Below are 23,552 nucleotides of genomic sequence, written 5' to 3'. Positions count from 1 at the left end.
CGTGAAAAAGGACTTTTGAGTATGTTGAACTTCTTTCATCTGCTTGGAGATATTGTCAGAGAGGATCTGCGGCCGATCAAAATATTGTTTTCCTATTAAAATAGTGCTCATGAATTGGAACATCTAGGGATGAAAATGCTTGCAATCTAGCTTGCCAAAGGCCCTACTGAGCATGACAATTAAGTTTCTTTCAGGCTCTTTGAAGTCCGCCCTTAGGATCTCCATTGCCTTGAGTCATGTCTTTCTTTCCTAGCCAGTTTGTATTCATGTGCCTCTTACTAGCTAATGTCTTGTCATTTCATGCCTTCAAGGCCTCTTCTTCGGTCAACAAAAATACTTCCTCCCTGGTTGGGATTCCAAAGACGAACCCAAGCATATATAGAGACAAGTCTATGACTGTCTTTCCTTGTGCATCTATGCACTTTCTAGTTTTTGGGTTATAGAATGGGGCAATGGTCATTATGAATTATGGTGCATGTAGTGACTGCGGGAAGACAATAGCTTCAACTAGGCCAAACCTCTTGATTCTCCGATGGAGGGCCTCCAGACTAGGTTTGTCTGATTGAGCCTTGATATCTTCAACTTCTATATGGCATATTTCAGTATCTGTGACCCATCTGATTTGATCCTCTAGCTTTCAAACATAGACCTGTCCTTAGTAATGGTATTTCATGGTGGTTGGGAATCTATCAATTTCTTTGCCTCTTTTGCTGGAGGATGAGTCCATCTAACCACTCGAACCTGCAAGCAGGATGCAAATCCTTAGTTTTTTATAACAAGCATAAAAGGGGATTTGGGATAGGCATATGGGAAGAAGGCCCGAAACTTTGGGATTTCGAGACTCCAGGGTTCCAAGGTTCCAGGTTGAGAGTTACCCGGAACTTCGGGGGTTTGGGGTTAGGAGCTACCCAGAACTCCGGGGGTCCGAGGTTTCAGGGTTAGGTCAAGCAGCCACCCGAAACTCCGGAGTTTCGGGTAGGAAAAACTAGGGCACGTGAAAACAAACGAAGTGCAAAGAAAAAAAAATAAAAACCAACAACAAGATGAGAAGAAAAACTAAACTAAAAACCAACAACAAGGGCAAGAAAATCCACTAGCCTAGTGAAACAAGATGCCCGAAAACACCAAGGAAAATTCGGAGGTCTGGAGGTCCGCAAATTGGAGCTAGGGAGGAGAAGTTGTGGATGCACAAATGAAATTTAAAAGGTCCATCATCTCTATTTATAGCTCCCCCCAAGTTCGTCCGTATGAAGGCATTAAACGCGACCTCAGGACTCCGGGGTCTCGAGGTTCCGAGCTCGACCAAAAGGAAGACCCTACCCCGAAACTCCGAGAGTCCGTGGTTCCGAAGAAAGAAAAAAAAGAAGGCCCCTACCTCGGGACTCCGGAACTCCGGAGTCCCGAGGTCAAAAGAAAAGGGACCTCAGGACTTCGGGACTCTGGAGTTCCGAGGTCAAAACCAAAAGGGACCTCGGGACTCCAGGACTCCTGAGTTCCGAGGTCAAAAACCAAAAGGGACCTTGGGACTCTAGGATTCCGAAGTTCCGAGGTCAAAACCAAAAGGGACCTCGGGACTCCGGAGTTCCGAGGTCAAAACCAAAAGGGACCTCGGGACTCCAGAGTTCCGAGGTCAAAACCAAAAGGGACCTCAGGACTCCAGGATTTCAGAGTTCCGAGGTCAAAAACCAAAAGGAAAGCAAAAGAGAAAACAAAGGGGACCCAAATTTCAACTCAAGGAGACTAACGAGGAAATAGATATGCTAGGCATAACACTAATTCCATTACAATTGGAGGATGAGGTCAATTCAAAATAATCATATTGATATACATCATTTAGCACACATTCATATTATTGTAGATCTTTGGATCCCATATGTGCTTCTATGATCTTCTTGATTGTATATGGCATTGCCTCGATTTACCTATGTTGGGAGCAACGCAATGTAGTGACGTGCTTGTATTTACATGTGTCCTTCTTTCTACCTTAAAGGCAGTTGCTCCCAATTGGCATTAGCAATTACTTTAAATTGGGGGCATGCATTCAATATGTGTTTCACTTTATGCACACACCACAAAGCTAGTTGTTCTCTTACAAACCTTTTGTATCACTTTATTGGAGTTGTCGAACTTAAACATTGTGTCCTATTTGGCTTGTAATTTCTAATATTGTTGGCATGAAACTCACTTACTAAACATAGGATTTTACTAGTTTGTGTTGTTTTCATTTGCCACTTGTGGATCTCACCTAGCATAGTATAACTTGCTAGCCCTTATGAAGTCTTCATTTGTCTATGAGCCCCCTATCAAACAAAAATATTTTGCTAGCCCATGACTTAAGGACATTGTTGTGGATATGGTTCCTAGGAAGGATTTGAGGATCTTGCTAGTTCGAGATGTCATACCTTGTGTGCTTGTGAATATGGCTCCTAGTTAGGATTTCAAGATTCTAGTAATCCGAGTATGCTCTTGTTTTTTGTGTATGCTTTGTGTGTGCTCAACCAACACATTACTTACATGAACAATGATTCCCCACATAAAACAATCAATATCTTTTCAAAGATCTACCAAACTTCATCAAGAAGATAAAGATGCTTAAATAAAAACAAATTTAAAAACCTTTATATATTTTCAAACTTGTTTGATATCGTGCATCTTACTAATCTCTTGTCCTCTATAATAGAAGGAATACATTTCTAAGTAATATTATCCAAATTTGATTCCTACTAGAATATTTTTTATATAAACAAATGATGATGATAATGTGTGCAACTCATACATAAAACTCTACACTAATTCTTATGCAATATTTCAAAAATTAATTTTACATTTATTTAAAAATATTACCTTGCACTAGTGTCCCCGCAACGTCCATAATAATTCCATTAGTTTTTTCGTTGCATGTTATTTTTGCGAGAGTTGTGTTCCACTTGTAAAAAACCAAATTACATCATATCCGATGACATGGGCTTACGATCTTGCGGCGTCACTATAGTTGGAACTTGCTCCAAGAATTCTTCCTTGACTTCTTATCTTATTATTAAATCTTAGATTATTTTTAGTCCTCCCTACACGAAAAGATCGCCATATAAACAGTTGGAGATAAGTAGTGCAGTAATTGGAGAGGCGAGGCCACAGAAAGCTCTGCTTTTCATTAAATATTTGGATTTGGATGATATTATACTAGCAATTGCACTTTTTTGTGCAATGGGTATGTCAAATGGGTATGTCAAATATGTGTGGAAGCTAAATCAAAGAAAATTTTGGTCTATTTTTTGCATTTATTTGTGTAGTACATGAGGTCAATGGGTTGGCTATTTTTCGAATGAATTTTTCAACAAAGATGTCAATAGAGAAGTGATAGCTTCAAATCAATAGGGATCAAAACACTATTGAAACAAAATCTCTTAATCAAGAAGATAGTTAGGGTTGTTATTGGCATTCTCATGTTATGTTTGCAAGATAGACAAATAAAGACATAGATAGCAAGTGATATACAAAGAGGTTTGAGAGGGAGCTTGATATAGGTAGAGAGATGAAGGGATAACAAAATATATATAAAGGGGGAGATGGGACAAAAAAAAATGGAGATATAACTTGGTAGAAATGCAAGGAGATAAGTATAGAGGTATAGAAAGAGTGGAAGGTAGACAAATAAAGACATAGATAGGAAGTGATATATAAAGATGTAGAGAGGGAGCTCGATATAGGGTAGAGAGATGAAGAGATAACAAAACAGAGATAAAGGGGGAGATGGATCAAGAAATATGTAGAGATAGTGGTAGAGATACAATATTAAATAAAATAAAATGGAGCCCACGTGGTAGGAGGAAGTAAGATAATAGCAATGGCTATTCTCCATACAAAACAACACTTGATCAAAAACATAAATTTGCATAATATAATTATTTTTAGTGATTTTTTTTGTTGTAAATAGCATTGAAAAAGCAAATTAAGAAGATGAACAATTGAAATCGCGTGTTAGTATATATATATATATATATATATATATATATTAAAATATGTTTATTTTTAAAAAATTATATTATGTAAAATAGAAAAATAATAAAGATAATTATTAAAAAAATTAATTTATAAAATAAATATGTAGTCGAATATATACAATTATATAATGTCATATGTTACTAACTATATATTAACTAATGAAATAGATTACAATGAATAGATTTCATCTTTGACCATTGATATGTCATCTCTGTTAGGTTTAAGGTTCTGGCTATATATAGATTCAGGGTTAGGATTAATGTTAAGGTTAGGGTCAGGATTAGGTTCAACGTTATTGTTAAAATTAGGGTTAGAGTTAGGGTTTGGTTAGGATGAAGTTTAAGGTTATGGTTAGAAATTGAATCGGGATTAGCATTAGGTTTAGGATTAGAATTAGATTTGAGGGTTGGGGATAGGGTTAAGGTCAGGATAATGATCATTGGTCATTGTTATGATTGCAGATATAACCAGAACCTTAATTACATACTAACCCTAATATAAAACATAATAAATCTAACCATAATTCTAACCCTAACCCTAAAAATTAGTTGAACCCTAACACCATCTCTAACCCAAATTTAAATCTTACGAATACTAACTCCATTCTAAATAGAAGTTGGTGGAATTATGAATCAACAAAGTTCTTACAACCACCAAATCATGAATTAAAATACTATAAGCAACCACTAACACTTCTAAAAATTGTGAGAAAGGTGGTAAAACCTTCTCTTGCATAGGGGAAGAGCACCAATAGCCATTATAACTAACTTTGCATACCCACATATCCTAAATGGTACATCGAATGTTGACATTTTTTTTATTGTAGTGAAGATGAACATTGTGGGATTGGTTATGCACATAAGGGTCAAAAAATGGTCATTTCAAATTGTTGCTAAATACTTACTTAAACATGCCTTGATAATCATGCACTACAAATGCCAATACTTATGTACAAATGCCCCACTATTGTGTGTTGTGGGTATGAAAATTGCCAATACTTATATACAAATGCCCCACTATCGTGCGTTGTGGATACCAATAAAGTTGCACAATTTCTCTATTTGAAGTCTATAAATTTTTACTACTCAAGGTATAAGTGGGCGGCTATTAGTACAAGTGAAATTTATTAATGAACTTTTAGTTATCATGATTTTGGTTCTCTTTAAAATTAATAATTGATGGGTTGGGCAAGCAAAAAATAACCAGTCAAAGAACATGGTTTTTAATTGTCCAAACAAAGTCCATTTCAACATTCCCAAAAATGTAGCAACATGAACGCCACACTTCTTAATTGTGAATGTCAGGAGAGTGAATCACAAGAAAATAGCTTTTGATTCTTAGGCATCAAATGTTTGGTATTTGTCATAGTCATGTCAAAATCATTGTCGGAAGCATCGAATTCATTTCTCATAGTCTTCGTCCTTGCATTCTTCGTATATTGAACAGGTTGGCATGACTTCTTTCCTTTGAAGAAGCTCAAATCAAATTATTTTCAATGCACTGTAGATCAACTATTGTATAAGAAATCAATTTAAAATATATTTAATAACAATTTTCGATGGTCTTAGAATCGCCAGGAGTTAAGGAAATGGCAAGGATAACCAATTTTATTAGCATGTATTGTAAAGATTACAATTTGTTCGACCACATCGCTTGTCCTATTCAGGATTTTAAATTAAACGATGCGAATTAAAAGTTCAGGGTGAGATTTGTGCTTTCGGTGTGAGACATGACTAATCCAGTGGGTATTTCCACCATATCAGCTAACTATTGACTAGTTAAATCCGAGCTTGTCTAAAAATTTGCAAAATGTATATATCACATGAATGTGATGAAGACCTGACTGAAGGTCGTTTCTAGATAGTAAATATCACGACAACTGCTCGGAGAAAAGCCAATGAAAAAATTCTTGTCATGGTTTGGCATTCTTACCGTCATTTGATAGTAATTGGGATCATGGCTCGGTAATCTTCCCACATGCAACCATTCTTTCTACCAACGGTTGAATGAAATCATGGCAGGGCCACACAGTGTGTGAACAAAAATGCATGAATTAAAATAAGGCAAAAATGCATGAATGGGACAATCTGATAGTTAATAACCTTCTAATTGTCTTGCATACCTCTTACATTGTTATCAACCGTTGATTTGTAAATTCATTTGGTGCATCTCATATAAGAGATGCCTTCGGCATAACATGACTACATGTACGTTGGGTTTTTAAAAGTTGAAAAAAAATCTTGGCATAGATCGAATATATAAAAATTTGTCATGTTTGTTTTAAAAAGTTGAAAAGTCTTCCAGGTTTTAATGATCTTAATGCAATCTTTGGTCTCGTATGTTTTAAAGATCTGAGATGTTAATGAAATGTTCTTACATGTTTTGTTAATTTCTATAACCCAGCAACCAGTTAATGGCTCAACAAATATCACAAAAAATAAACTATCTGATTTGTAACAATTAATACTTTGGATTATTTAACTAAATGAACAATGAAAGTAAATTCAAAAGAATCCAAACACATAAACACATATAACACTGATATACCCAGGAAACCCCAATGCAGGGAAAAACCTGCAAATGTTGAATCTTCTATTTAGCTTCAAGAGCAAACTTTCCTTCGAGAAATCACTTCACGAAACTTCAAATCTCAAAAGAATCTCATACTAGTTGCTACAACGATCTTACATATATAGCCTTCTTGATGAAAACATCAACTATGCAAGATAAGTGAAACTTTCCTCACACAACACATCCTAAGAGAAACATTCCTTACATGACTCAGGAAAGAAACTTTCCTTACATGACATGCAAACTGGAATTTTCCATACATGACACATGAGAAAGGAAACTTGTCTTACACAACTAAGACTATCCACACATAAAACCGTTCTTGGAAATAACCTCACAACTCTAAGAAACATTCTAAATACAGAATAGAAAATATCTTCTTGTTGAACATCCAACACGAATTGCACTTAAGTAACTTCCACAATCACACCTTCTGAACTACAGAAAACTTAACACTCCCTCTTAGTGAGAAAGGTGTTATGCACAACACCCAGCTTATCCCTGAAGAATAGAAACTTACTCTTCACCAAAGCTTTAGTCAGAATGTTCACTACATGTTTGTCCATAGGAATGTATTGCAACTTCACTGTCCCCTTCTCCACACAATCCTTGATGAAGTGGTACTTGATCTCAATGTTCTTTGACTTGTCATGAAACACCAGATTCTCAGAGAGTTTGATACAACTCTAATTGTCACAGTAAATGACCGTAGGATCTAGCTTCATATCAAAAAGTCCAGCTAGAAGTTTTTGAAGCCAGATAGTCTCACATGTAGCCATACTGGCTGCCATATACTCGGCCTCTACAAAACTCAATGCAATTGACTTTTGTTTCCTATTGTACCAGGACACTGCTCCCAATCCCAAGCTGAAACAACACCCTGAAATGCTCTTTCTGTCAGCGGTACTGCCTGCCCAATCTGCATTGGTAAACCCCTCGAGCTTCACTCCATCATGTTGAATATACCTCAATACATAATCAACTGTGCCTTGGAGATACCTCAAAACATGCTTCGCAGCTATCCAGTGCACACATTTAGGTTCCACCATAAACTGACTACGTGAATTCACTGCAAAACAAATGTCTAGCCTAGTGTTGACCAGATACATAAGAGAGCCTATCAACTATTTGTACAAAGTTGGGTCCGCTGCCTTTGATCTAGAAGCATCAACCTTCTTTCTGTTGGTCACAAGTGGCGTGGACATTGGCTTACAGTCCTCCATCCTAAATCGCTTCAGGATATCAATTGTATACTTCCCCTATCCAAGGAAGATCTATCCCTCTTTCTACCACAACTCCAAACCCAAAAAGTAGTGCATCAAACCCAAATCCTTCATCTCGAACTCTCTTGCAAGATCCCACTTGCAATATACTATGAGCTCTTCTAGCCCTATAAGAAACAAGTCATCTACATATAACCTGCATAAATGAGAATCCCTCCCATGCACTTCAAAACCCTATGGTTGTTCTATGTAAATATCTTCCTCAATCACTCAATTGAGGAAAGTTGTCTTCACATCCATCTGATGTATCCTCCAACCCATCTGCACTGCTACAAAAATGATAGCCCTTATTGATGAGTACTTGGCTACCGGAGAAAAGGTCTCATCATAGTCGATCCCTTCCTTTTGAGAAAACCCCTTAGCCACAAATCTCGCTTTGAACTTTTCCACACTACCATCTACAACATGCTTGATCTTATACAACCATCTCGACCCTACCACAGACTTGTTTTCGGTTTGTGGCACTACCTCCCAGACGCTATTCTTCATAATGGAAGACTACTCTTCCACCATGGCATCCCTCCCAACCTGATTCTTGGATGCCTCCTGAAAGTTGGAAGGGTCCACCTCAATCAGTTCACTCATGAGTGTCATATAATCAGAAAAATGTTTGGGAACCTTTCTATGTCTGAATGGATATTTAAGATTACCAACACACTCTTGGGCTTCTCTCACTGTTTGCTCAACTGCCCTGACTCTCCTTCTCCCTGTGATAGGAGTTTGAGGCTAAGGTATACTCTGTTCCTCCTGTTGATCAACTTGCTCGACTTGTGTGCTCTGCTCTCCAGCTTGCGTGACTGAAGTCTGAGGAATTTGTGCAACCTCAACCTTGGGTGCCTGCTCCTCTTCCTAAACCTCTATCAAACTACCAAACTTCTGAAGAGCCCTTCCCTCCTCGAACTTCACATCTCTGCGAACAACTGTTTTCTTGAGGGCAAGAATGTAAACCCGATAGGCCTTAGAAGTTTCACTATATCCCACAAGGATACCCTTCTTTGCAGTTGGTTCCAACTTGGTTCTCTTCTCCACAGGAATATGAGAATACACAAGGCATCCAAAGATGTGAGTCTACCCCAAATCTGGTTTCTTCCCGGTGAATGCCTCTTCTGGGGTCAATTTGCCCAACACTTTGTGCGGGCTCCTATTCTACAAATACACAGCAGTATTGCAAGCTTATGCCCATAAAAACCAAGGCAGATCCTAATCATGAAGCATGGCCTTGGCTGCTCCAATTATAGCCATGTTTTTTCATTCATCAACCCCATTCTATTGAGGGTTGTACAAAACTATCAACTCTTTCTTGATACCTTCCCGAGCACAAAAATCTTTGAAGGCATTCGAGGTATACTTGCCTCCATTATTAGACCCTAGTATCTTGATCGTCCTCCCTATTTGGTTCTCCACGAGAGCCTTTAACTCTTTGAAACTACTGAAGACTTCATCTTTATTCTTCATAAAATATATCCACGTCTTCCTGGAGAAATCATCAATAAAGGTAACATAATATTCATATCCACTCAGGGATCATGTTGACATGGGCCCACATACATCTGAGTGTATGAAATCCAAAATTCATTTAGATCCAGAATCGCTGCTAGGAAAATTGGTCTTGGCATATTTCCCAAGAGCACAACCTTTAAACTAATCTATAAACTTTGAATCTTTTAATTTAGACGTTGACTCCTCATTTCATACCTCACTTCACAAACCTCATTCTCAATGAAAAGTTTGGCCAGTTTTGTGTAGAATTGCTTAATGCGGGTGGAATAACTCGTGTACATAGAATAACTCGTCCTCTCACGCAAGCATCAGAATCCATACCCCACAACGACCATTCACGGTCAAGTCAAAAAAGAAACTTCGCTTCTCTGAATTCCCACACCGAGAGCAAACAATTTTTTGCTGTAAGATTTCGACACGTTTGAGAAAGTAGGAATAATCACTTTTGTGTTTATATCCTTTTTAGTTTAGAGACAACCACCGAACTTTTCAATTGAAAGTAAGCTCCAAATCCTTTATTAATGATGAGAGGAAAAATAATTGTTCTACTATTACTTGGTTATCTTTAAGGTGTGCTTTTGGGCAAAATTCTACTCATGGTGTGAGGAGTATTCCTCTAGTGATCGAGTAAGTTCTACTTGTTTAGATTTGAAAAAAAAAAAAAAATCATCAATAGAGAATTGTTAAGAGATACTCTTATCATTAAAGATATTGATTTTAGTCTTTAGAATTGAAAAAGAATAATGGTTTTGAAGAAATTCTAAATTTTGTAATTAGTAATGTAAGTTAGTCTTTGAATGACATCCCAAGCATGGAAAGTCTTTAAGTAATAGATCCACTGAGATGAAAGGGCAAGAAAATGTAGAGAATCCAAGTCCAAGTGTGCTTTAGGCCACTAGGAAAGTCCAAAATAAGTGTGTGAATAACTCGAGATTGTAATAGGAGGGAAAGCTCGAGCAAGGAATCCCAATATGGAGGAGTCTTTCACCTAGGGGTAGTGTTTACTAAACCAATTGCTAAAGAAAGCATGCAATATTAAGGGGAGAAAGCACCAAGTTGTGTCGCACTTGAGGCCAGCCAAATAGTTTCTAAAGAAACGGATTCGATCGAAACTATTTGGTATCCGCGTGGCGCCTAATGGCACATAGGTTTCAGCCAAAATGTTTATTATAAGATTTCTCAATTTCTCAGCCCCCACCATTTACCAGTTGGGTGCTTAAGTGGTTCAGTCGAAACTCTGAGAAGACCAAGTCTCCCAAATTCAAGGTATGTATAAATTTCCTTTCCCATTTTTTTTTTTGGGGGGGGCGGGGGGTGGGGACGGCTTATCCTAGACCTTCTTAGCAATTTTATCCTATCCTCGCTAGGGCACCTATTGAGTGAATCATCTATGTCTCTTAACTAATTGGTGATGCATGTCTATCACATGGTTTCCAATTTTAGCCTTGTTTTCAATTTGTCTTCCCTAGGGCACCTATTTGAGTGAGTCATCTCAACAGTTTATCCAATTGACAGTGTATTTCTATCATAGAATTGTTGATTTCAGCCTACCTAAACACATACGTACTAAGGCCAAGCCTATACGAGCCATCATTGCATATACACAGTTTCACCTTTTATCCTTCACTTTTCTAGCCTTTCTCTCTTATCTAGAGATTGTTTGCATTTTTTTCAAAAAAATTCATCCAATCTCTCGAGGGCTCATATCATTCTCTTCTTGGGGCAACTTTGTATTAGTTTATCTTCTTTGAAACAACACAACGGGCTACATTGTCTCAAAGAGGGGCAAAATGTAGACACCTAAATTATCTTTCCCTAAATTAAATAAATATTTTATTTATTTAATTGGTCCCAATTCCTGTATTAATTCATTAGCTTTTTCATGGGTATGTGCACCAAGTTGTGGTACCAAAAGGGGGTTTTAAGATGCCACTTTTTTCTGAAATTAGCAAACTCTGAACGTCAACGACAAATTGAACATAGTTACACTCCAAATTTGAAGATGCAATAAGAATAAGAGTCAGAGTGCTTCGAGTCTACTTTCTAAACTACTAATTTTTTTTGAAAATGGTGGAGATTAAGGGCTTCAAAAAGGGGGGCCACAAAAAGTGGTCCTGTTTTTATGCAAAAAACATAACATAGCGTCTGTTGTGCCCCCCTTGAAATATTAACTTTTTTTTTTTTGAATTTTTAAAATCTCTTTGGTGAGAAATTAGCTAACACCTTGTATTTTATGCCAAATTTTTTGGCTAATTTTTTAATGAGTATATGATTTTTTACTAATTTTCGAAGTGGACACATCCTGAAAAAATAGAAATTTGAGCATGCTCCCCCCTAAAATCATTGAAAACTAGTCGAAAATAAAAAAAAAAATTGTTTTAAATTGTGTATAATGGAGTCTAGTTTCTAAAAATGTAAGTTTCTTCAAAATCCGATGAACATATAAAAAACTATACCCATAATAGTGCATGTTGGTTTTTGACCAAAAACGGACACACTAACAAAAGAAATTATAGATGAAAGCCTTAACAAAATCAAAATGTGAAAAGAATTACATGCTTGGATAGCTAAGAGAGAGATTGAGGTCTCTATGGTGTTTTTTTTTTAGTTTTATTGAAACGTGTGCAAACCTGATGGAGAGCACGGCCAAAAATATGTGAAATTCTATAATCTTATGTTAAAAACACGTCTCAGGCCTGAAATGGTCATCCAACCCTTTGGGTTGGATGCCCATGTACAGTACAACCCAAAGGGTTGGTGGTTTCCAATGCAGACCATTTCGCGAGCGCCAAATGTCCTGCATTGCCCAATTTGAAGATTTTGTGATACAAATTTTTCAACTTGGGCATGGTTTCAACTTTGTAGGAGTTATAATGTAGATTCTAGTTTTTAGAGGATCATATTGATTTTCATACTTAGTCAAATTTCAATAATCAACATGCTCCTATTAGCATTCTTTAGATCTGTATCTTACTATCTTTATCTTCCCTAAACTCTACACCTATCTCTCTCCCTCTCTTGTCTCTCTCACTTCTCTCTCCCCTCTCTAGGTATATCCCACCCTCTCTACCTTTCATCATTTCCTTGTACCCTAATTTATATCCTTGACTCCCTTCATCTCTCTTCTCTCTCACTCTCTTATTATTTCTCTCCCCTCCCACTTGTTTCTCTTGTTCACACCCTTGTATCCTCTCTCTCCCCATATCTAGGGCTCTCCTTCCCTCCCTATTCACCTCACTACCTCTCCCTCCCTATATTATTACCCACATCTCTCTCCTCCTCTAGGATTCTCACTTATCTAATTGTCCACGTTCTAGTTCTCTCCCTCCCTCTCCACCTTTCTCTCCCTTTCCCTTGCCCCTATCTATTTATGAACACTCTCCCTCTCTTCTCTCTCTCCAAACCTAGACCCATCTCCTCATTCTTTAGGTCTCTCACTCCCTCCATTTCTACCTCTCCATCCATCCCCTCTTACTCATCTCTTTGTTCTTCTATCTCTTCTCTTCTCTCTCCCTTCCCTCTCTAGATCTCTCCCTTCCTTTCTTCCCCTCTCCATTTATATCTCCTTCCCCCACTCTCTCATTATCTCTTTTCCTCTCTTATTCTCTATCTTCATTGTCTAGCTCATTAACTCTCCAACCCGCCCTCTCTCCCCTCTCTAGGTTTCTCCCTCCCTTACTCTCCACCTATCTACCTTTTCATATAGGTCTTGATACCCACCTCTCTTTATCCCCCTCTATCTATCTCACTCCTCTCTCGCAATCTAGGTCTCTCACCTATCTATATGTCCCCTCTATAGTTCTCTCTCTCCCTCTCTATCTCTCGCTCCCTCCTCCTTAACCCTATCCCTTTATGAACTCCCTCCTCTTCTCTTCCTCCCCTAACCTCTTTATCTCCTTCTTCCATAGGTCTCTCACTTCATGTCTACCTCTCCATTTGTCCCCTCTTACTCCTCTCTTTTTTCTTCTATCTCTTATCTTCTCCCTCCCTCCCCTCTCTACGTATCTCTCTTCCTTTCTTCCCCTCTCCCTCTCTATCTCCCCATCCATACATACCCCCATATATATCTCACTCCCCCACTTTTTTATTCTCTATTCCTCTTGTATTCTCTCTCTACATTCTATGGCATCAAATTTCTCTCTCCCCTCTCTAGGTTTCTCACTTCCTTCTTCTCCACCTATCTACCTCTACATCAAGTCTCATTACTCACCTCTCTCTCGCCTCCTCTATCTGTCTTAATCCTCTCTCTTGTCATCGAGGTCTCTCATCTCTCTTTCCCCATATCTTATGACTCGTAACAACACGTAATAGGTCATATGGTGTCCTAAGGGCTCATAGGACACCATATGACCCCTTAGGACACCATACAACCCATAACGACACCATATGGTGTCCTAAGGGGTCATAGGACACCATATGACCCCTTAGGACACAATATGACCCCTAACAACACCAAAGGGGTCATATGGTGTCCTAAGGGATCATAGGACACCATATGACCTCTAAGGTTACCATACGACCCATAACAACACCATATGGTGTCCTAAGTGATCATAGGACACCATATGACCCCTTAGGTGTCATTAGAGGTCATATTGTATCCTAAGGGGTCATATGGTGTCCTATGACCCCTTAGGACACCATATTATCCCTTAGTACACCATATGGTGTGCGTATGGTTCGTATGGTGTCTTATGACCCCTTAGGACACCATATGACCCCCTAGTACACCATATGGTGTCAGTATGGTCCTATGATGTCCTATGATCCCTTAGGACACCATATGACCCCTTAAGATACCATACGACCCATAATGACAACATAAGGTGTCCTAAGGGGTCATATTATGTCTTAAGGGGTCATAACACACCAAATGACCCGTTAGGACACAATATGATCCCTAACAACACCTAAGAGGTCATATGGTGTCCTAAGGGGTTATAGGACACCATACGACCCATAACGACACCATATTGTGTCCTAAGGGGTCATATGGTGTCCTAAGGGATCATAGGACACCATACAACCCATAACGATACCATATTGTGTCCTAAGGGGTCATATGGTGTCCTAAGGGGTCATAGGACACCATATGACCCCTTACGACACTATGACCCTTAACAACCCCTTACGGGGTCATAGGACACCATATGGCCATTTAGCACACCAAACAACTTATAATGACACCATATGGTGTCCTAAGGGGTCATAAAACACCATATGACCCCTTAGCACACCATACGACCCATAACGACACCATATGGTGTCCTAAGGGTTCATAAGACACTATATAACCTCTTAGGATACCATATGACCCATAACGATACCAAGTGGTAACCTAGGGGGTCATAAGACACCATATGACCCCTTAGGACATAATATGACCCCTGACGACACCTAAGGAGTCATATCGTGCCCTAAGGGCACACCATATGACCCCTTAGGACACAATACAACCCATAACGACACCATATGATGTCCTCAGGGGTCATATGGTGTCCTAAATGGTCATAGGACACAATATGACCCCTTAGGACACAATATGACCCCTAATGACACCTAAGGGGTCATATGGTGTCCTAAGGGGTCATATGACACCATATGACCCTATATGACCCCTTAGGACACAATATGATCCCTAACGACACCTAAGGGGTCATATGGTGTCCTAAGGGGTCAAAAGACACCTAATGACCGCTTAGGACACCATACAACCCATAATGACACCATATGGTGTCCTAAGGGGTCATATCGTGTCCTAAGGGGTCATATCGTGTCCTAAAGGGTCATAGGACACCATATGACCCCTTAAGGAGAGAGAGAGAGAGAGAGAGAGAGAGAGAGAGAGAGAGAGAGAGAGAGAGAGAGAGAGAGAGAGAGAGAGAGAGAGAATACGAGAGTAAGGAAGATATATATGAGAGTAAGGAAGATATATATGAGGGTAAGGAACGGGGAGACAGAGAGGGAGGGAGATACTTAGGGAGAGGAGAGAGAGGTGAGAGAGAAGAGAGAGAGGAAGATGGAGAGATAGAGGGAGGAATAATTATGACCACTACCCTCAACCCTATGTTCCCTAAACTATGTATCATCAATCTTGTATCTTATACCGTTAATCTTATATCCTACAACCCATTATCTAAATACTATATCGGGGAGGAAGAGGTGATGACCTGGAGAGGGGAGGGAGAGAGAAGAGGAGAGTGTGAAGAATAAAGAGAAAGAGAGAGATAAGAGTAGATGGAAAGTTGGGTAGGGGGTGACTAAGAGACCTAAAGAGGGATGGGGTAGATAGGTGAGAGAGAGAGAAGAAAATAAGAGATAAAAACAGGTATGGAGATAGAGGTTGGGAGGGATAGGTAGTGATCAAGAGAACAAAGAGAGAGTGGAGAGAAACAATAGGAGGAGAAGAGATATGGAGGGAGGGAAGGATAGATATGGAGATAAGGAGGTAAGGTGAGAGAGAGAGAAAGGGAGAGAGTATAAGAGAGACCTAGAGAGGGAAAGAGAGAGAGAGAAGAAATAGAGAGAAAGGGAGAGTAATAGGTCTAGAGTTTATGGAAGATAAAGAGGTTATAGGAGAGATAAACAAAGGAGAAAGTTTATAAAGGGAGATGGGTAAGGGGTGATAGATGTAGAGGAGGGGAGAGAACTAGAGAGGGGATAAATAGAGAGATGAGATATGTAGAGTGTGAGAGAGAGGTTAAATACCTAGATGAGAGAGAGGGGGGGTCATAGAGATGGGTTCCTAATGAGATATTGATGGATAGGTAGATATGTGGAGAGGTAATGAGGGAGAAACCTATAAATTTGAGAGGGAGAGATGGTAGGATTGAGAGGTGACGACCTAGACAATGGAGAGAGGGAATAGATAGAAGAGTAAAGAGATGACTAAGAGGGGATAGATGGAGAGGTAGACATGGAGGAATTCAAATACCTAAGGAATGATGAAGTAGATAGGTTTAGAGAGAGAGAATAGAGGGAGAGAGTTCATAAATGGATAGGAGTAAGGGAGAGGGAGATAAAGATGGAGATGGAGGAAGAGAACTAGAGGGTGGACAATTAGATATGTTAGAAACCTAGAGGGTGGGTGAGAGGTTGATAATAATATAGGGAGGGAGAGGTAATGACGTGAATAGGAAGGGAGAGAAAGCCCTATATATGGGGAGAGAGAGGATAGAAGGGATAGGTAGTGACCAAGAGAATGGAGAGGGAGGGGAGAGAAATAATAAGAGAATGAGAAAGAAGAAGAGAGAGGGAGGGAGTCAAGGATACATATGGAATTAAGGAAGGAACAAAAGATAGAGAGGGTGGGATATACCTAAAGAGGGGAGAGGGAAGTTAGAGAGAGATAGAGAGGGATAGAGATAGGTCTAGAGTTTGGGGAAGATAAAGAGAGTCAGATCTACATAGCTAAAGAATGCTAATAGGAGCATGTTGATTATTAAAATTTGATATGCTGATTACTGAAATTTGGTTGTCTGAAATTTTATATGATCCTCTAAAAACTAGAATCTACATTATAACTCCTATAGTGTTGAAACCACTCTCAAACATCCTGCCAATATATACATGAAATATAACTTAAAGTATAAGATTCTTATACTTAAATGTTATATTTCATGTATATATTCTCCTTCCGGGATGGGTATAACTTGTGCCCAAAATGGGAAATCTGCACACTCACAAAACCTTCAAATGTAAAAAATGACTTTTCACATTGGCGCATGCCAAATTTGGCGCCAACCAAATGAAAAAAATGACTTTTCACATTTGTGGAGCGCCAAATGTGAAAATTCAAAAATATGGCGCTCGCCAAATGTTTTGCATGGGAAAATACTAACCCTTTGGGTTGGTTTTTCCTAGGGCATCCAACCCGAAGGTTTGGACGACCTTTTCATGCCAATGATGCATTTTTTATGAAAAGGTAAAAAGTGGCACCTTTTTGGTACCACAACTTTGTGCACTTACCCTCATTCTATGAGACATGTCATTTATCTCTTAATTTTCCTCTACCTACCCCTTCATTATTTTATTATTTTTCCTAATTACCCTCTTATTATTTTGTCATTTTCTATGCCTACCCTTTAATCCTAGCCAGCCATTTATTTCTTTCACCTCTTAATCCTATCCCTCCTTTTTCTAAAGTGTCTTCTATATAATTTTATCCTTCTAATCCTAATGTGTTTATCAAGATTTCTTGCGATCAAGCAACTTTACAACCAAAATTCGTTCTTTGTTGAGCTCTTGTGCACAATACAAATATCTGAGAGTCAATATATCAAACAAGATCAATGGAGATAGGAGACAATGGAGATCAAACCCTACTTGGCATGTGAATGGTGTTATTGTTTCAATTTGTTGATTTGCATGTTCTTAGGTTTCTTCATTGGTGTATTGTGAATGCTTTATTGTAAAACTAGGGTTTGTTGTGGTTGGATCTTTTGTGGTTTCGCAATAGTTTGTCATCATCATTTTTCACCTTACACACTTACCACATCTAAAAAAATCTATGATTGAGTATTATGCAACCTTGAGAAAGATGAGTTGATCCACACAAGCATTTAATAATAGATTAACCTATATTGAATAATTATTTGAATTCAACTAGATGAGGATTAAGTTAGATAATGACAATTGTCCTCATCTAATGAATTAAGACAAAATGACCTAAATATAGCTTAATCTAACTATAGAAAAGCACTCTTATGTTTAGCTTAAGTGTAATAAAGCAATAGGGGGCCTACGTAATTAATGAATGATTAAATAATTACAAATGTGATTACCTAATTACTCCAACACCAAGAAGCAATCAAAATAGCTATTTAATTTACTAACCACCAAGTAATCACTCAAATGAAGCTCCTAACAATCAAGTCATCGTTCCTTAACCACTTGGTCACCCTCAGTGCACTGTCAAGCTATAGTTTCTTAATTTCCTAATCATGATTACCTAACCACTAGGTCATGATTGGTTAATCACTAGTCTTCTCAAAGTTTGAAAAGGAGCTTCTTTTTTCTATAAATTGTTAACATATCATTTTTTACAAATTTATAGTGAACAAAAAATTATTTTCATAAAAAACATAAGGGTACAATCAGTTTTTCAAAATTACATTATTTTAAACTATTTTTTTGGCCTTTAAAGTTTACATTTACATTAAATTTTAATGGACCACAAATTTCTCCTAAATTAACAAAATTTTGCAATTTGTCTCTGAAAACTATTAGAATTTTTCAAGGAATCCAATTTTCATGAATAATTAAGATTTGAATAGCCACTTTTATAAAAAGAAATATAAAATTATACATGTTATAAATGGATAATTTGTGCACCCTATCTTAACTAACTTCCATTTTTTCTTAGGGGCCTAACATTCGTCACAATCAAATCAAGGGGGGCTATCTTGTGCCCTTTTTTAAGTTCTCCAAATAAGGACCTAATCCTAACTTCATTTAATTAATATGAGTGGAAATGTAAATGGAAATTCATCTCAAGAAATTAGGATTTTATAGGGTCATAATGGGTTGTAAACCTGACATATGATGTGTTTTGTCTATAAAATATTTTGCTAGCCAAGAGTGTTACATAACTCTACACTATTACCACTGTACCTACATGTAATGAGACATATAAAAAATGTCTAAACATAATGACTATAAAATATAATTGAACAATCCGCCTCTTTTATCATACTAGGAAGATGAAGAACCAATCTCATAATTGACAATAGGTTTCTATTAATCAAACCTCATGTGCTCAAGAATAGATTGTATCTCTACTTATCAACAATAAGTAATGTACACATTAGTACAAAATACGATATATATATATATATATATATGCTAACAAGGTGACAATAATGAAAAAATATGGATGCTAAGTGATGCTAATGCATTTGAACTAATACATAAGAGTTTTGTAGGAGATTTGTAGGAAAATTCAATGTAGTTACTTAAACTATAGTGATACCACTACAAATGCATCAAGTAACATGGGAACTTTGAGTTGTGATGTCAATAAAGTGGGGATCTTAAGCATATATTCAATGAGATTTATTTTTTAAATGTTAGTTTGCATTTATTACATGAAAACCTCAAAACTTTGAAAATCACTTGAATGTTAGGGATCTAAAATTGTAGGGAATTGTAACATATTTATAAAATCCTAAAGAAAATAGTTAAACCCTAATACAATAAGAATATGAACTTTGGAAAGGTGACAAGAATATAAATATATACACAACAAAGGATTTGAGCTAATGCACAAGGGTATTATAGGTAAATATTTAACTTAAAAATATCCAAAGCTAAGTGGTGCCATTATCAAAGATATATCAAGTACTAATGGTAAAGTTAAGAAATTCCCCAAAAACGAGACCATGCTAACAAAAAGACTTAAAAATTAAAAAAATACTTATTTATAGAATGGTTCCCCACATAATCAAACAACAATAACAAAGGAGATTTGAAAACTAGCAAGAAACTAATATCTTTCCAAAGATATACCTATCATTAATGGTGAGTATGAAAGTGCTATTATGCATCCTTCTTCTCACTTATTTTTCTATGGAAGTGTTCATGAAGTGTGCATGCATTGCAAAATAATGTTTCCCTAGTCAAACTCTTGCATTACCCTTTAAGAATTGCATTTAAGTTATTTTTGTTGAAAATGAAAAACAATAGGAAAATATATTCAAAAGTTATTTTAACTTAATTAATGTAGGTGTGTAAGACTTATGATAAGTCCAATCAAAACTCAAATAATCATCATTTATACAATAAATTAAATCATCTACAACCTCCTAGCTTTGGTAATTAATAAATCTATTTTCTTTATTAAAAAAATGACTTTGATTAAATGTTAATACAACCTCCAAAACTCAAAATGTGATTGTGAAACTCGATCAATTTTGTTGTTGTAATTTTTGAAACAATTGTGTTTCTAATAAGTGATATTTTGATAATACAAAATCAAATATACAAATATATGGGCTTCGGCCCTAGCTCACCTGGTTGTGGATCGCAACTTAAGGCATGGGTATGCTCCCCATGGTCTTGAGTTTGAGTCCCCGGCTAGGGGATTAGTCTCACTTAGGTGAGGACACCTCCAGATTCCACAATAGTGAATATAAAAAATATACAAATATAATAATTTTATAAATAATCAATTATAATATGACATCCTCATTTATATAAAAATATTTAAATCTTGTATTCCTTTTATAAACCAAAATTGACTATTCACTATTAAATTACATTATGTCATTAGAGAGAGTTGGAACTCACCCTCAATTATATATCATTCAACTTATATTTAGAATCCTCTTCCAACACTCTTCTTCTCACGTTTTTCATTGGTCAAAAGAATCCATTGATTTTAAGTCCTCACTTCACTCTCAAATGAAAAGTTAGCCCTGCACATGCCAATTTATATGGATTAACCTATGAATAATTCAGACTCCACAACTACTGTTCACAGTCCCCATAAGAAAACAAAACCGCCCACCCAAAAGACACACTGCTCAGAATAAGCTAATTCAATGGCGATGATGCAGATTCTGATTCTCTGCCTCTTAATCATTCTAACTGAAGCTGAGGGTGTGCAGCAGAATACCAGTTTCGTCTTCAACCACTTCAATACCACAAGCACAATCAAATATGTTGCAGATGCCTCAATACAATCCAACGCAATACGCCTCACAAATCACTCAGAGCGTCTCATTGGTCGTGCTTATTTTGACAAGGCAGTCCCCATGAAAAGAAACGGTTCTGTAATCTCATTCAGCACAAGCTTCATATTCGCCATGGTTCCGCATCCGCTCTCGGGCGGCAGCAACGGTCTCTGCTTCATCATGACGCCCACACCGGCTCTCAACGCTGCCTTCGCCACGCAGTATCTGGGTCTCGTAAACCTATCCAGTAATGGAAAAGACTGCAACCATCTTTTTGCAGTAGAATTTGACACAAGTAAGAGCATAGGCGTGGAGGATAAGGATGACAACCATGTCGGAATCGATCTTAATGGCGTCAAATCGGTGGCTGCAGAACCTGCTGCTTACTGGAAAGGGAACACATCGACGCCCATTAATCTCAAGAGTGGGCATAATATAAGGGCCTGGATCGACTATAATGGCGAATCCAAGCAGCTGGACATAAGCATTGCACCGGTTGGAGAGGCGAGGCCGCAGAAAGCCCTGCTCGCCAGGAAAGATTTGGATTTGGATGGAATCATACAAGACCAGATGTGGGTGGGGTTCTCTGCTTCTACAGGTGAAATTCCCCTTTACACAGTTCCTTGTGTTAATCTTTCCTTGTTTAATTGCAAATTATGATATAAATTTTGAATGTGAATTTTTTTTGTCTTTTTCAGTAATTTTGTAGGAGAGTATTGAATTGTTTTGCATCACAGGCAGTTCTCCTCTGGTTGAGGATCATTACATTTTGGCCTGGAGCTTTGCAACCGGCAATCATAAGACTTTGGATCTAGATACTTTGCACCTCCCTTCTTTTTATGTCAGAAACCCCAAATTCTATAATTCTATGGAGTTCATATACATTACTGTAATATGCTCAGCAGCTTTCATTTTGGGACTCATTGTTGGCATATTTTATTGGTTCAAAAGAACGGATTACATAGACTTCACTGAGCAATGGGAGTTAGAGTGTTGGCCGCACAGATTTGCTTACCGGGAACTTAACCTCAGTACAAAGGTAACTATGAATAAAGGAATATCTTATTACATCTACAAAAGCTTTCAATATCTCACAGAATCCTGAACAAGGGATTTACCACTGAGTTTTATTGCAGGGTTTCAGAGACGATAATCTTCTGGGTTATGGGGGTTTTGGCCGGGTATACAGGGGAACTCTGCCCTCAGGCGAAGAAGTCGCCGTAAAATGCATTACAAAAGATTTTACAGAAGGAATGGAGGAATTCATGGCAGAAATTTCAAGCCTTGGGCGGCTACAGCACCGGAACCTGGTGCCCCTCAGAGGCTGGTCCAGAAAAAACAAGCGCCTCTTCATCGTCTACGATTACATGTGCAACGGAAGCCTTGAAAGAAATTTGTTCAGTCCAAAATTGAATCTTACTTGGGCCCACAGATTCAAAATTCTCACAGATGTAGCCGCCGGGCTGCTATACTTACATGAGCAGTGGGACAAATGTGTGGTACACAGGGACATCAAATCCAGCAATGTATTGTTGGACACTGATCAGAACGGCCGAGTGGGTGACTTTGGTTTGGCAAGGTTATATGACCACAGTGAAAAGCCCCAAACTACTCATGTGGTGGGCACTCTGGGATACATTGCACCTGAGCTTATACATTCTGGTAAGGCTACTCCTTCCACAGATGTGTTCAGCTTTGGGGCTCTTATGCTGGAGGTTGCCTGCGGAAGAAAACCTGTAGATGCCCAAGGTATGATTTTGGTTAAGTGGGTTTGGGATTTGTATGCAAATAAAAGATTACTAGATGCTGTTGATCAGAGGCTTGGAGGCGATTATGATAAGGGCAAAGCTGAAATTGTGCTTGTATTAGGGCTTGTGTGTTCAAACCCTAATCCGCAGGAGAGGCTTAGCATGAGAAACGTGCTGCAGATCCTCTCTGGTGAGGCTGCTTTGCCTGTGGATCTTAATGTACATTGCAGAATTCAATTCGTTTAGTGCTACTTCTTTGGAGCTGTCAGAATGATTTTTTCCAACCGTTTTGCATTTGGCAACATCAAACAGCGAGTGAATTTTTTGAGAAATTAAAATTGTGAAATGAATTGGCAATCACAGCATAGGATGCCAATTGGAAAGCACATCATTCGTGTGAGAGTACATTCATATTTCATTGTACATCATCTTGTGGGAGCAATGAGTGCACATTCATAATTCATAAGAATATGTTGAAAATTTTAGCTTTCAATAAGAATTGATAAATAAGTGAACTTTTTCATATTTACTGTATCTTAAAAAGAAAATTCATAAAGTAATGATCTATAATTAAAATTTTATATGAAAATTAAATTTTAAATTTAGTTTAATTATACTCTTAATAAGTTTAATTGATGTTATTTTAATTACTATATTTTTTGTTATTTAGATTTTGTAACAATTTTGTATTTATCTATTTTATGGTTTATGGAAAATCATATTTATTTAATAAAAGAAAGGTGTGTTTGATTTACTTTTAAAATAAATGAAGATAA

The 23,552-nt window shown here is 37.7% G+C and overlaps 2 protein-coding genes across 2 annotated transcripts; one reads left to right on the top strand and one right to left on the bottom strand.

The window, feature by feature from the left end:
* Positions 1-7,259: 7,259 nt before the first annotated feature.
* On the bottom strand, positions 7,260-7,796 carry LOC131858330 (secreted RxLR effector protein 161-like). The gene is made up of 2 exons (XM_059211532.1): positions 7,787-7,796; positions 7,260-7,642 (listed from the first exon to the last, which is right to left on the bottom strand). Exons 1-2 carry the CDS (start codon positions 7,794-7,796, stop codon positions 7,260-7,262), a joined length of 393 nt encoding a protein of 130 aa, XP_059067515.1.
* Positions 7,797-20,648: 12,852 nt separating this feature from the next.
* Positions 20,649-23,283, top strand: LOC131040945 (L-type lectin-domain containing receptor kinase S.4). The gene is made up of 3 exons (XM_057973909.2): positions 20,649-21,626; positions 21,766-22,067; positions 22,165-23,283. Exons 1-3 carry the CDS (start codon positions 20,897-20,899, stop codon positions 23,020-23,022), a joined length of 1,890 nt encoding a protein of 629 aa, XP_057829892.2. The 5' UTR covers positions 20,649-20,896; the 3' UTR covers positions 23,023-23,283.
* Positions 23,284-23,552: the final 269 nt, after the last annotated feature.

Source organism: Cryptomeria japonica, chromosome 9 (genome assembly GCF_030272615.1).
Source record: "Cryptomeria japonica chromosome 9, Sugi_1.0, whole genome shotgun sequence".
Classification (NCBI taxonomy): Eukaryota; Viridiplantae; Streptophyta; class Pinopsida; order Cupressales; family Cupressaceae; genus Cryptomeria; species Cryptomeria japonica.
Note: the sequence above shows the minus strand (reverse complement) of the source record. Positions and strands in the feature narration are given on the sequence as shown.